General features: G+C 42.6%; 1 protein-coding gene across 1 annotated transcript in view; it reads right to left on the reverse strand.

Moving 5' to 3' along the window:
* Positions 1 to 14,086, reverse strand: part of LOC103397086 (hyaluronan and proteoglycan link protein 1-like) — a 29,696-nt gene that overhangs the window by 5,092 nt on the left and 10,518 nt on the right. Inside the window, exon 2 of the mRNA XM_025052803.1 lies at positions 12,831 to 12,967. Coding sequence (XP_024908571.1) covers positions 12,831 to 12,888 — 58 coding nt within the window. The 5' untranslated portion in view covers positions 12,889 to 12,967. The remainder of the gene's footprint in view (positions 1 to 12,830; positions 12,968 to 14,086) is intronic.

A 14,086-nucleotide genomic window follows, 5' to 3' on the forward strand; every position in this document is an offset into this window, starting at 1 on the left:
GCATCACTGTAGTGTCTTTGTTAGGGCATTAAGTTCATTGAAATATGCTCATATTTTAAATATATATATATATGTAACTTGTAAGAGGATGGAGAGGACAGCACTGGATGAATCATCATGTGGAACACCTTCCTAACGTGTTGCTTTACATTCAACAGCTTTCCTCTGTTCTGCTGCTGGCACAAAGTGGAGGGAGAATGATCAAGCGCAGCTGTGTCTAACTCAGCAGGGCCAACTCTTCCACATCATTCTCATTTCGCTCCTTCCTGTTGAGTCTCACTTTATGGGAACAAACAGAAGAATGTGGGTGTGTATTCCTCACTTAGGTACATATCTGCAATGACCAGTGCACATGCAAGGTCAGCTGTCCAAGGAGAAATTTGTCATGTTTGACCGTGATTGAATTAACACACACATACACATACACATACACATACACATACACATACACATACACATACACATACACATACACATACACCCAAGCAGCTGAGCATAGCTATCTGTCTCATCCCCAGGAAGTAGGATAGCCCACAGCCTGAGCCCATCTTCAGCCAAGGCCATCTTCCCCACCCAGCCGGAACAACGATGCTGCGCCTCGGCAACCTAAAAGCACAGTAAGCATTAACTCACTTCCTGTAGGGAGAGACAAAGTCATTTGGATGTTGTTCAGCATGGGGCTGTATACGTTGGGGCTCAGGCTTGTTAATCTATACTTTTGGACAGTAGCACGTGTCCAAAAGAAGTCTCTACATTGCCAGAGTCAGTCAGTATTGAAAGATTCTTGCTGTGCGAGGTGTCTTCAGGCAAGGAATGGAAGAAGCCCGTAGATGGTCGATTCGTTTTAATAACAAAAACGTCAAACAAAACAGGTCCAACAATAAAGCAAAATAACAACCGGAAAAGTATTCAAGGAAAATACAACGCCAAGTTATATAGAACTTAAAAATACTTCTTCTCAAGAATAACTTCTAAGAATAATTTCTCTCAAGAATAACTTCAAATGCATCATCAGTGATGTGCACTACCTGTGTGGGGGGAGTGGTTTTCGGCTTCCCGGGTGTGTGTTTAATTGTTGTAGGCCAATGGAAGAGAGAGGTTAGGCCTCTTGTGGCCAATCATATTATTGTTATTGTATCATGGTTCTGCCTGCAGTCACCACTATGTGGCGCTGCTGCTCCATGATTCAGCAGTGTTGGAAGACATTTTATGAACCTTTTGTTGCTGAGCGGGGTGTTAACACAAGGGAAGTGGATCGAGCCAGCAAACAACAGGGGGTTATGTAGATCAAAGGGAGTGGATGAATCCTTGATTCCCTGTAAAGATATAAATCAGGAGTCTTCGTTTTAGAAACAACTGTGAGTCGCAAATTCTATACCTGGGAAGACCTTTGTAGTGTATATCTGTGTCTTATCAGCTTCTTGCTTTCAGACTTAAACCAATGTGAAAACCACTGAAATCTAACAGTATGTATCATGTATTTACAGCCAAGCCTGTGCTACAGTCCCAGGTTGATCACCCATGTTGATGTCAGATGTACTGAAGATTTAACTTTTTAACCCAGATTTAACCCAGTGAGCAGACAGAGAATGCACTTCTCATAGGGCCAATAAATTTGACAATTACACCATGGAACATTAGGCTGTGCTGTGCCAATGCTGGTGACCCTGGTGTAGACAGATGAGGTCATAGACTCTGTGCATTTACTCTAGACTCACACACATACTGAGGCGACATTACTGGCAAAGGGGAGTAATTTCAGTTTGAAGCTGTTCTATACACAGAGGAGACATTTCACCCTCTGCTTTGGCAGAGAATTCCCAAACAGGACATCTACTGAGCCAGCTTCCAGAGCAGCTGGAATAACACATTCAGAACAACTCGCTACATACGGTGTAACATACATTCTTTTTGCAAACGTGTATGGTTTTTATTTTTGGCAAAAAAGAGGAACCACTCCGGCATCCTAAAATCACATTTAACACCAGTTTAATCAGTGCTATGAATTGTATGGACTCCCATTCACCAGTGCAGGCAGAGAATGGGAATGAATGACAGGGTAATTTATTCACAGCCACTCTGTGCCATGATGGTGGTCCGCACGCAACGAGTCAGTGCTGAGTCTTGCAGAGCTGAGTGTGTTTCCACAGAGACCAGTCTTACCTACTGCCACAATGACCCTGTTGTTACGTAAAGCCTGTGCTGTGACACAACTTTACTTACTCAGCTCATCCTCCTGTTCTCCGTGCACACAAGTTATGAATTATAGTAAAACCACTCAGAGTGAATACTGGGTTTATGAATATATATTTAAAGAGCGTTTCAATCTTACCGACCAATTGCAGGGGCGGCATTGTCGCCATGCTGTGTGCACTACCAGCCAGTGCCAAGATGGATTGCAGAGCAGACTCTTCATTTTTGTTTTTACACTAAAGGTCAAATTTAATTAAAAAAGACTTGAGAACTTAGAAATAAACAAAAAGAATCACTGAAAAATAATTAAAAAAAAACTTAAATGTCTACTAACTGTAGACATTAGCTTCTTCTGTCTGTCTTTCTCTCCGTCCCTTTGTGCAGCAGCCACCTGTGGTGGTGCTACTGAAAACTTTGGGCTCCTTGGAGGTCCAGACAAGAGCCTTTTATTGGAGACATGTATGGTGGAAACCACTCCCCCCACCAATCAGCCCATCACCGCTTCTATACAGGTTTGCCCACATTATTTTTAAGTGAGGAAAAAAACCCCACCTCTTTCTTTTTTGGGGGAGAAAGAAGGGGTGTAGAACAGAGAAAAAACTGAATCTGTAGATAATTATCCTGAGATAAATGTTTGGGTCAGAGTCCTACAGCGCTGATTCCTGTGGGGAACAAATCTTCAAAATAAAAATAACAAGGTAATGTCTCTGAGAGCTATTACATACAATAAAAGGATAAAACCCTCAGTAGGAAAGAAATCAAACAAACAGCAACATTCATTTTATCACTTTGTTATGATTTGATTTGCTGCCTTGATATGAAGTCACTTTAATAACAAAGTAAGGCTCCATTTCCTTTCTGATTGAGTCATTATTTTTACAACCTAGTTGTATTCAAACATTTGGATCCCATGAACTTCAGTCTCTGTTAGAGGCCTGAACCTTTCTGCTGCCCATGCACTGCCCGGTCCTGTAGACATTTGAGTGTAAGGAGTTTAGAAATGTGTCGTGTACTGCCTCCAAGTAATTTTTAAAAAATATTTTTATCAAACCTCGGCTTTTCTTTTCCACTCCTCACTTATGCTGTATGAAATTCTTACACATATAGTTTGAAATCCCCCCAGTTACTGTAAAGAAACTGTTCATTCATTCATGACGCATGACGCAGTGATGACGCAATGGAGCAGAAGCATGGGACTGTAAAGTTGTTAGCAGAGTGGCTGTGATGTTACCAAGCAGGTGTGACATAATTATGCCCCTTTCATATCAACACATTGAGAATATATATAAATATATGTATAATATTGACCATACTATCATTACTGTTACCAGACAAGTTTGTCTCTGAGAATAGATACACAGTCTTCTTTAGGGGGTACAGAATGTCGAGTGTATTTCATTTCTCTAAAAAAAAAAAAAAACTTTCTTGACTCCACAGGTGAAGCTGATCAAGATAATCATGTCAAAACTTAAAGTTGAAGGACAACTGCAGCAAAAGAACACACTGGCTAACACACTACTGACTCCAGCTACAATCAGGTCGGTAATGCAATTTACAAAATGTATTGTTATTTATTAAATGTATTGCTAATTGTTACCTAACCTACAGTAGTCCTACAGTAGTAGAATATGTAGAGTGTTTATGAAGAACTATCTATATATCTATCGATCTGTCTGTCTGTCTGACTGTCTGTAATTTCTATAAATCATTATTTCACATCCAGTTGCCTAACAGAACTCTTCAACTTTGACCATAGACATGGATCATAATTAAATTTCCAATAATTCAACCTTAATCTTTTTCATTCATGGTTCCTTTCACTTCTGTGTTAAAGTTTGTATCTAGATTAGTGTGTCCTGCAGTTCCACTAATCTTTTTCTTTCGGCTTTGTCCTTTTTTTTTCAGGGGTTGCCACAGCAAATCATTGATTTCCATCTCTCCCTGTTCTCTGTATCTTCTACTCTGACTCCAGCTATCTGCATGTCCTTCCTCACTGCATCCATATATCTCCTCTTTGGCCTTCCTCTCTTTCTCCTACCTGGTAGCTCCATCTCTAACATTCTTCTACCAATGTATCCACTGTCCCTCCTCTGCACATGTCCAAACCATCTCAATCTGGCTTCTCTAGCTTTTTCTCCAAACCTTCCTGTCTGTGTTGTCCCTCTAATGACCTCATTCCTGACCCTGTCCATTCTTGTCACTCCTAAAGAGAATCTTAGCATCTTTAACTCTGCCACCTCCAGCTCCGCCTCCTGTCTTCTGCCTATTGCTACTGTCTCTAAACCATACATCATGGCTGGTCTCACCACTGTCCTGTAAACCTTTCCCTTCACCTTAGCTGACACTCTTCTGTCACAGATCACTCCTGACACTTTTCTCCAGCTGTTCCATCCTGCCTGTACTCTATTCTTCACCTCTCTTCCACAGTCTCCGCTGCTCTGAACAGTTGATCCTAAGTACCTAAACTCCTGCACCTTCACCACCTCTGCTCCTTGTAGCCTCACTATTTCACTGTTCTGCCTTTCGTTTACACACATGTACTCTGTCTTGCTGCGACTGACCTTCATTCCTCTTCTTTCTAGTGCAAACCTCCACCTCTCTAGGTTCTCTTCTAGCTGCTGCCTACTCTCACTACAGATCACAATGTCATCTGCAAACATCATAGTCCATGGGGACTCCTGTCTGACCTCATCTGTCAATCTGTCCATCACCACAGCAAACAAGAAGGGGCTCAGGGCCGATCCTTGATGTAGTCCCACCTCCACTTTGAAGTCTTCTGTCCTCCCAACAGCGCACCTCACTACTGTTGTACTATTCTCATACATGTCCTGCACCAAACTAACATACTTCTCTGCCACTCCTGACTTCCTCATACAAAACCACAATTCCTCCCTTGGCACTTTGTCATATGCCTTTTCTAGATCTACAAATACACAATGCAGCTCCTTCTGACCTTCCCTGTACTTCTCCATCAACATCCTCAAGGCAAATATTGCATCTGTGGTACTCTTCCTAGGCATGAAACCATACTGTTGTTCACAAATCTCCACTTCCTGCCTCAACCTAGCTTCAACTACTCTTTCCTAAATCTTCATTGTATGGCTCATCAACTTTATCCCTCTGTAGTTGTTACAACTCTGTGCATCACCCTTCTTATGAATTGGCACCAGAACACTTTTTCTCCACTCATCAGGCATCTTGCCAGTCTCTAAAATTCTGTTAAACAAACCAGTCAGGAAATTTACTGCCACTTCTCCTAAACACTTCCATACTTCCACTGGTATGTCATCAGGACCAACTGACTTTCCACTCTTCATCCTCTTCAGGGCTTTTCTAACTTCATCCTTTCTAACCTGATCTACCTTCTTCCTACTAGTCTCTGGCTCCTCGTTTCTACTTTCCCTTTCATTTTCCTCATTTAACAACTCCTCAAAGTATTCCTTCCATCTTCTCAGCACACTTTCCTCACTTGTGATCACATTCCCCTCTCTGTCCTTAATCAACCTCACCTGCTGCACATCCTTCCCAGCTTGATTTCTCTGTCTCGCCAATCTATACAACTCCTTTTCTCCTTCCTTTGTTTCCAAACTCTCATACAACTCCTCATATGCCTTTTGTTTGGCCTTGGCCACTTCCCTCTTCACCTCCCTTGTCCTCTCTTTGTACTCCAGTCTGTTCTCTTCTGTTCTGTCACTGTCCCATCTCTTCTTCGCTAATCTCTTTCTCTGCACACTCTCCTGGATCTCCTCATTCCACCACCAGGTCTCTTTGTCCTCCTTTCTCTGCCCAGAGGACATACCTAGCACCTTCCTACCTGTCTCCCTCATCACTGCAGCTGTAGTCTCCCAATCATCTGGGAATATCTCAACACTACCCAGAACTGCCCTTACTTCCTTCCTGAAGTCTTCACAACATGTCTCTTTCCTTAGTTTCCACCACTTGATCTTCTGCTCTGTCTTCACTCTCTTCCTTTTTGTCACCTCCATCGTCATTTTACACACTACCATCCGATGTTGTTTGGCTACACTCTCACCTGCCACCACCTTACAGTCTCTAATCTCCCTCAGATTACATCTTCTACATAGAATATAATCTATCTGTGTGGACCTGCCTCCACTCTTGTAAGTCACCCTATGTTCCTCTTTCTTTTGGAAATATGTGTTTACCACAGCCATTTCCATTCTCTTTGCAAAATCTACCACTGCCTGTCCTTCTACGTTTCTCTCCCTAACACCAAACCTGCCTATCACTTCCTCATCTCCTCTGTTCCCTTCCCCTACATGACCATTTAGGTCTGCTCCAATCACCACTCTCTCTCTCCTGGGGATACTCTCTACCATCCAATCTAGCTCCTTCCAGAACTTCTCCTTTTCTTCCAACTCACAGCCCACCTGTGGGGCATAACCACTAACAACATTAATCATCTCTCCTTCTACTTCTACCTTCACACACATCAACCTGTCTGACTCTCTTTTCACCTCTACCACATTTCTTACATATTCTTCCTTTAGGATCACCCCTACTCCATTTCTCTTCCCATCTGAACCATGATAAAACAGTTTGTAGCCTCCTCCAATGTTTCTAGCCTTACTGCCCTTCCACCTGGTCTCCTGCACACACAAAATATCTACTCTTCTTCTCTCCATCACATCAGCTATTTCTCTACTTTTCCCTGTCATTGTACCTACATTCAAAGTTCCAAACTTCAGACTAACACTTCTATTCTTCATCTTTTCTCTTTTTCTCCTAACCAAACGCCCTCCTCTTCTTCTCTGTCTCTGACTCTGTCTCTGACCAACAGTAGTCCAATTTCCATCAGTGCCCTGTTGGTCAACGGCACTGTTGGCGGTCGTTGTTAACCCGGGCCTCGACCGATCCGGTATAGAAATCGTTTTATTGATCTGCATATTTGGATTAAACACACTGAGCGGAACAATATGACAGTCGGGGAGAATAGTTGTTAGTTTCCAAATGTGTGCAATAGACTGGAATTGAACTAGCCACTTGATGATTGCTGTGATTGGCTCCGGCGACCCTTGCAACTCTGACATGAACGTAACATTTAAAGTGGAATAAGAGCAATAAAAAAATGTAAAAATTCTTATAATATAGGAGCCCTAAAAAGTATTTTTCTTATTTTTATTGATATTCTCATCATGTCAACCTATTCATTATATTAGTGCAGTTTGGACTTTTTTACATAAATATCTACATTATGTTAGCTGAAAGACTTACCAACCAATTTACCAAAACCTAGGTACTGTTATGGTGATGTGATACACATAACAAGAGCATTGTACAAATAAAGCATTTCTGTCTGTGGCCTCCTCTCAGTGTCACACAGTTGGCCTTTAAATAAATCATTTCATGAAAGATCCAGAACCTTGTGTCTTTCCTCCCAGGATCAACTAACCTCCCTGTATTTTTGATGCTACGGGCAGAATTATTTGTCCCTTTTAAACCTGCCCTGAATGTAAACAGACAGACTTTTTAGTGTGTGTACATGTGTGTTGTAATTCCTTTACACAGCTCTACTCAGGGGTGTCTTATACATTCTGCCAAGCCCCTGGTGGATAATTGTGTTGTGAATTATTTATTCTGTCACTGCTGCACTGGGCTTTGAACAGCCCACACAATCTCTCGCAGCCAGGTCAGTGAGAGTGGCACAGCTAAAAACAAGTTATTTATCACCACTGCACTGCCACGTTTTAGCTGCTGCTCCCTAACCGCGTCTGCCTGAGAAAGGCTAATCATTATTATTATTATGTTAGCATGGGATGTTTAACTGTAACTACCAATAAACCTTCACTTGTACCTGTCCAAGGGTGGTATTCTGACTCCACACCGTATAACCACACCGTCTGAAAGCAGGAAGCCGCTGAGACACCAAAGGCCTTCCCAAGCACACACATTTACATATCCCCAAACATTCATAGAGAATTTATCCTAAATACTCTTCACACCAACTCCCAAGATTACCTCTACACCCTAGGAACAAATGGAAGACTTTCGTCCACTCCTTTTGATCCACATAACCCCCTGTTGTTGGCCAGACCTCAAGGCTCCGGCCACTTCCTTTGTAATAACACCACATGTCCTCCAACACTGCTGAATCATGGAGCAGCAGCGCCACATAGTGGTGACTGCAGGCACAACCATGGTAATATGATTGGCCACAAGAGGCACAACCTCTTTCCTTCATTGGTCTACCACATTTAAACACACACCCGATAAGTCAAAAACCACTCCCCCCAGACAGGTATAAAAGTGCACATCACTGATGATGCATTGGAAGTTATTCTTAGAAGTTATTCTAGGAAGTTTAGTTCTTGAATTTGCATAGTGGCAACTGTTGTACGAGATTTTCTTGAATACTTTTCCAGTCGTTTTATTTTGCTCGTTGGACCTGTTTGTTTTGGCATTTTGTTTTTAAAAGAATTGACTATCTACCGGCTATTTCATTCCTTGCCTAGGACTACCTACAAGGTGATTTTTTTCAATTTTGGTGCTGTGTCTACAGGGAGAAGAAATCCTCCAATTGTGTCGTGCTCACGAATGAAAAAGGGCCGTGAACCAGATTGATTATACCAATAATCTTTCAACTGGTGCCGTGACCCAGATCGAAATATAGTGAGAATCTTTCAACACAGATGATGCTACAACCTTTGGACATGACACATTATGGATAGTATAACAGCATGCATTCAATGTGATGTTAATGGATTGGAGGAGTGTGACTCCACTTCCTGCCTAGAAACATGGTCAGGAAAACAATTTACCACTGTGGATTTGCACAACACAACAGGATGTAAAAATATACGTTTATCCTGACTTTAGAATGAGGGATTATTGAGAAATGACAAGGGATTAAACAATGTACAGCAAATGTTGTCTTTGCTGAGTTGTCCCACAGTTTCTGGTGTCATTCACAGCTGCATGTATTGTATATACTTGGTAGTTATATACATCTTGACGTCTTTATACAGTTAGGCCCAGAAATATTTGGACAGTCACACAATCTTCATGATTTGGGCTCTGCATGCCACCACATAACTGTATGTTATGTGCCAACAATGAATAGCAGGAGTCACCAACTATATTTTTTGGAGGGTCAGAATGTATTCTAGATACTGATCATTTTGTCTAACATCATTATTTGTTGTTTATTTTGAAATCCAGTTGTAGGCCAGATGTAAAAAAATAAAAATAAATCAAATTTGAAGTTTCAAATATCCACTATACAGACAGATGTACTTTTGAATTGTCACGGTAAGCCATCAACATGGCAGGAAGCAGGCAGGACCCAAATGCAGTACTGGTGCAGGTAGTTTATTTCAAAAATCAGAATTCACAAAAACTCACTTCCAAAGACCAGGACAAAAGCATATGCAGAGCTGAGCACAGGAACGGAGCTAAGAACAGGAACAGGCTTGACCAGGAACAGTCTTGACAACTAACAGATACAACATCGACCAGCTACAATACAACACAATGCAACTGCTCCACCATACATCTCAGATCTTCTTCATGTCGCTGTTCCCTCCCGCTTCCTCAGATTGTCCTCCTCCATTCATCTGACTGTCCCCTCCGCCTGTCTCGCCACCATGGGGTACAGAGCTTTCAGTCGCTCTGCTCCCCAGCTCTGGAACTCTCTACCCCCCGTCTTGAGAAACATCAATTCACTCCCACAATTCAAGTCTGCACTTAAAACTCATCTGTTTAAAATTGTCTTCTCCATCTGATATTTCAATGTTGTATTTTAACTTGTTCTTAATGTTTTAATGTTTTATTGTTTTTTAATGCTGTGTTGTTATCTTTGTATTCACTGTAAGGTGTCCTTGGGTGACAGAAAGGCGCCTATGAAATAAAATGTGTGTGTGTGTGTGTGTGTGTGTGTGTGTATATATATATATATATATATATATATATATATATATATATAATGATCCTACCAGGACAGAGTGAGGGAGAGAGGTACTGTATATATACAAAGGGCACCAGGTGACACGGGTGAGACTAATTACAGAGACACAGGTGAGTGTGATGACACAGATTGGCCCACACAGCAGACAACAGGAACAGGAAACAGACAGACCTGACAAGAATAACTCAGGGAACATGAAATATATGGTAAGAAGACTTCCTGATCAGCTTTTCCAGTCTGTATAGGTCCGTCTTTTATGCGCTGCTCCCTCAGCACACCACAGCAATTTAGGCCATTAGGTGAACCACGAAAAAGTCTTTCAGAAATTGAATCCGATCCGACGTCTGGGAACTACACAATCTTTAGTTCATAAAAAAGAAGGAGTTATGTTAAGCTTACAGAAAAAAGCTTGTCGCAAAAAATCCTGCCTATTTTCTATAACGAGGCATTTCATAAAGAACTAGTGTCTTCAGGACGCGAGAGGTGGCACGGTCGACACGTGACCGGACTACACCAATGGGGAGGAGCTTTTGGTAAACATACAAGCAAGATGGCTGCCTACAGAGTTTCATTTAGCAGTACCAAAGAAGAGGAAAACTCAACAAAAATGAGTAAACAAGCTAAATCTTCTGGACATAAACAGTGCTATATAGACGAAAAAATTCAGGATTTCACACTCGCACGCAATACGTACAAGAAGAGTCTACAACGGCGGCTCGGGTTGAGGGGTGAGTGCCAATACGTAGCTGAAAACTACAAACACTGCCTGGATTTGGAGTTTGAAAGCATTCCTGAGAACGCTGCTTTCCATCCCACATGCCACCGGAGGTTTATTGACAAGAGTGCAATTGCAAAAGTGAAATGAGTGTGAGAAAGAGGGGAGAGGATACGGAAGACCACTCACGAAGTGAGGCCATCCCAACAACATCAAGCAGGATGACACCGAGTCTGACAAAGAAACTTAGATCCAGGTCGGGCCTGCCCATCGCGAGTTCTGGCCCCACCCTTTCAGCCCTGTGCATAATATGCAAGAAAAAGGACAACTACATCGTGATGCAGACCTTACAGGAGTGGGCAAAAACCTCAGCTTGTACATAACACATAGGGATCAATGTCACTGTGTGACTGTAATGGAGGGTGTACAATCTGTTCATGCTGTTGAAGACCTGCCGTGTGATCATGAAGAATGTGACACAAGGGTGTTTTTGCATGCACAGCATGCTGCACAGGAGCACACAACTGTCATCATTAAGAGCCCTGACACTGATGTGGCAGTCATTGCTGTAAGTCTGCAGACAAATTTACCATGCAGCTTATATTTGTTCACAGGGACGGGCATCATTGACATTACCAAGGTGTCATCAGCTCTCGGAACCAGTGTGTGTTCAGCCTTGATTGGCATACATAGATTCTCTGGGTGTGACTACACAAGTGCCTTTTATGGTAAAGGCAAAAAGAACACATTTTCTGTGGCATGTGAGCAAGAAGAGTACCATAAAGCTTTTAAAAATCTGGGTGCTAACGTTAACTTGGACCACTCAACATTTGCACTACTTTGCAAATATGTATGCCACCTTTATGATCAGCCAGCTGCTGAAAATGTCAATGAGGCTCGGTGTAGATGTTGAATGCATAACTTCCTATTTTTGCAAGCTCTCTTTTATTTCCGAGTCTCCTCCCACTTCTAGAGGAGGGGCTTTTTGTCTTCTGGTTTTGAAGACCTTCTTTGGCAACAAACCATGATCAAGGCAGGGAAACCTCCCCTGATTGCAGCATAAATTATCATGAGGACTAAGAGAAGACTGCCAAACATAACCAAATAAGGCCACAAGTGTGAGAAGATGGCCGATATCCCGCTCCACAGGGCGTTGGCTCCTAAGAGTAAGACACCTCCCATTCCGAGGATCCCTTGAGTGTGAGAAAGAGGGGAGAGGATACGGAAGACCACTCACGAAGTGAGGCCATCCCAACAACATCAAGCAGGATGACACCGAGTCTGACAAAGAAACTTAGATCCAGGTCGGGCCTGCCCATCGCGAGTTCTGGCCCCACCCTTTCAGCCCTGTGCATAATATGCAAGAAAAAGGACAACTACATCGTGATGCAGACCTTACAGGAGCATGGCCCTCAGCATGGTAAATTTGAGGTGTAGCAACCTGTGGTATTATTGCATCAGTCAATTTGGTTGGTGTGCGCTGCATCATCCCTGCTCCCAAAATCATTTTAGCACATCCAATGTTGGGTGGCCATGATCTATACCATATTGTCTTATTTTGTTTAGCCTTGCTTTTTTCTCATAATCCGAGTTTGATTGTAATGCTTGTTCCTTGGAGTAAACCGTGGCAATATATTGATATTTAATCCAGTAGTTAGTTCACAGGGACGGGCATCATTGACATTACCAAGGTGTCATCAGCTCTCGGAACCAGTGTGTGTTCAGCCTTGATTGGCATACATAGATTCTCTGGGTGTGACTACACAAGTGCCTTTTATGGTAAAGGCAAAAAGAACACATTTTCTGTGGCATGTGAGCAAGAAGAGTACCATAAAGCTTTTAAAAATCTGGGTGCTAACGTTAACTTGGACCACTCAACATTTGCACTACTTTGCAAATATGTATGCCACCTTTATGATCAGCCAGCTGCTGAAAATGTCAATGAGGCTCGGTACAGGACTTTCTGTATGGTGTTAGATCCCAGAGCCATGGACTCACCCGTCCGCTGCTGTGATAGGCCCTCCGTGTAAGGGGTTAGGACCCGCGGGGCCGGCATGGGTGCTGGCTGCGCCACTTCACTCCCGGGGTCCCTCACTCGAGACCCTCCGCCGGTCCACCAGCGCGTCTGCGTAGGCCTATGGTCGAGGTGATTTACTGTATGCGAGGCTATACTTAATATGACAAAATTTCCTTCGATCCTTTTTTGCTCTTTAATCTCATAAGAATTTATTTATTGGAGGGATTAGGGTACAGCACATAAGCGAATTTCTACAATTCCAAAACAAAAGAAAATTAATGTAAACACTCACTCAATCTCTTAAGTATACTAGACAGATTAAAATATGATATAAATGTGCTGTGGCTCTGTTATCAATAATAAAATTTTTATTCCGAACCTGCTGCCCGCTGATGGTGTGGTGGAGGAGAGGACACGACCGTTGGCCTTCGGTGCGTTCAGTCCTCACTGCTGCGGAAGAGACGACGCCCGAAGCTGCCCGGTACGGGGCCGCTTCCCCCTGGGTGAGGCACTCTTGTGGTCCGCTGGCAGTTGTGGCGAAAGGAAGCAGAGGAATGATCCAATTCTTCTTTATGGCACAAAACTGTCCTGGAGAGATGATTTTTCTATCACTCTGTCCCAGTTCACTAAAAAACTCTTTTTGCTCCTTTCGTGAGTTCTTTCAAGTCCACAATTCTCCTTATTCGGGGCACAACAGGGTTCTGGCGTGAGTCCCGTTCCTCCGGGGGATGGACGAAGCACGAACTGAACTGTTTAGCTCTTGCACCTTGCATTTATACAGTACAGCATGTAAAAACACCCTTCTCTTCATACAAATCTTCCCTTCTCCCTAGGCCCCCACCTTTGGGCACCTATCTATCATGTGCGTCATGACCTGATCATCCTCTATCTTTTCTGTACTTTCCAGCAGGTCACACACTCACCACAGCCCCTGCCAGTAACCCAAATAATCCCTGACAATTCCAAGCATTATTTTGATCCTGGTTCTGTTATGTTCTCAAGTTCAGGATCTGTCCGTCATTTTCTTCTTTTTATTTATTTATTACACACATCCTTTCTTTTATCAATCGCTTTTAGTCAGAGGATCATTCTCTTAGTCTTATTCAGACACTTTCCCCATTTTGCGTTACTTGCAAATATATTTAAAAACATATAAATGGTTTATATGCGGAACTATTATAGCCTTCCATGATACACTCGGTTTATGACCTTTTGGATTATTGACCTTTTAGATACT

Source organism: Cynoglossus semilaevis, chromosome W (genome assembly GCF_000523025.1).
Source record: "Cynoglossus semilaevis isolate Cse_v1.0 chromosome W, Cse_v1.0, whole genome shotgun sequence".
In the NCBI taxonomy this organism is placed as follows: Eukaryota; Metazoa; Chordata; class Actinopteri; order Pleuronectiformes; family Cynoglossidae; genus Cynoglossus; species Cynoglossus semilaevis.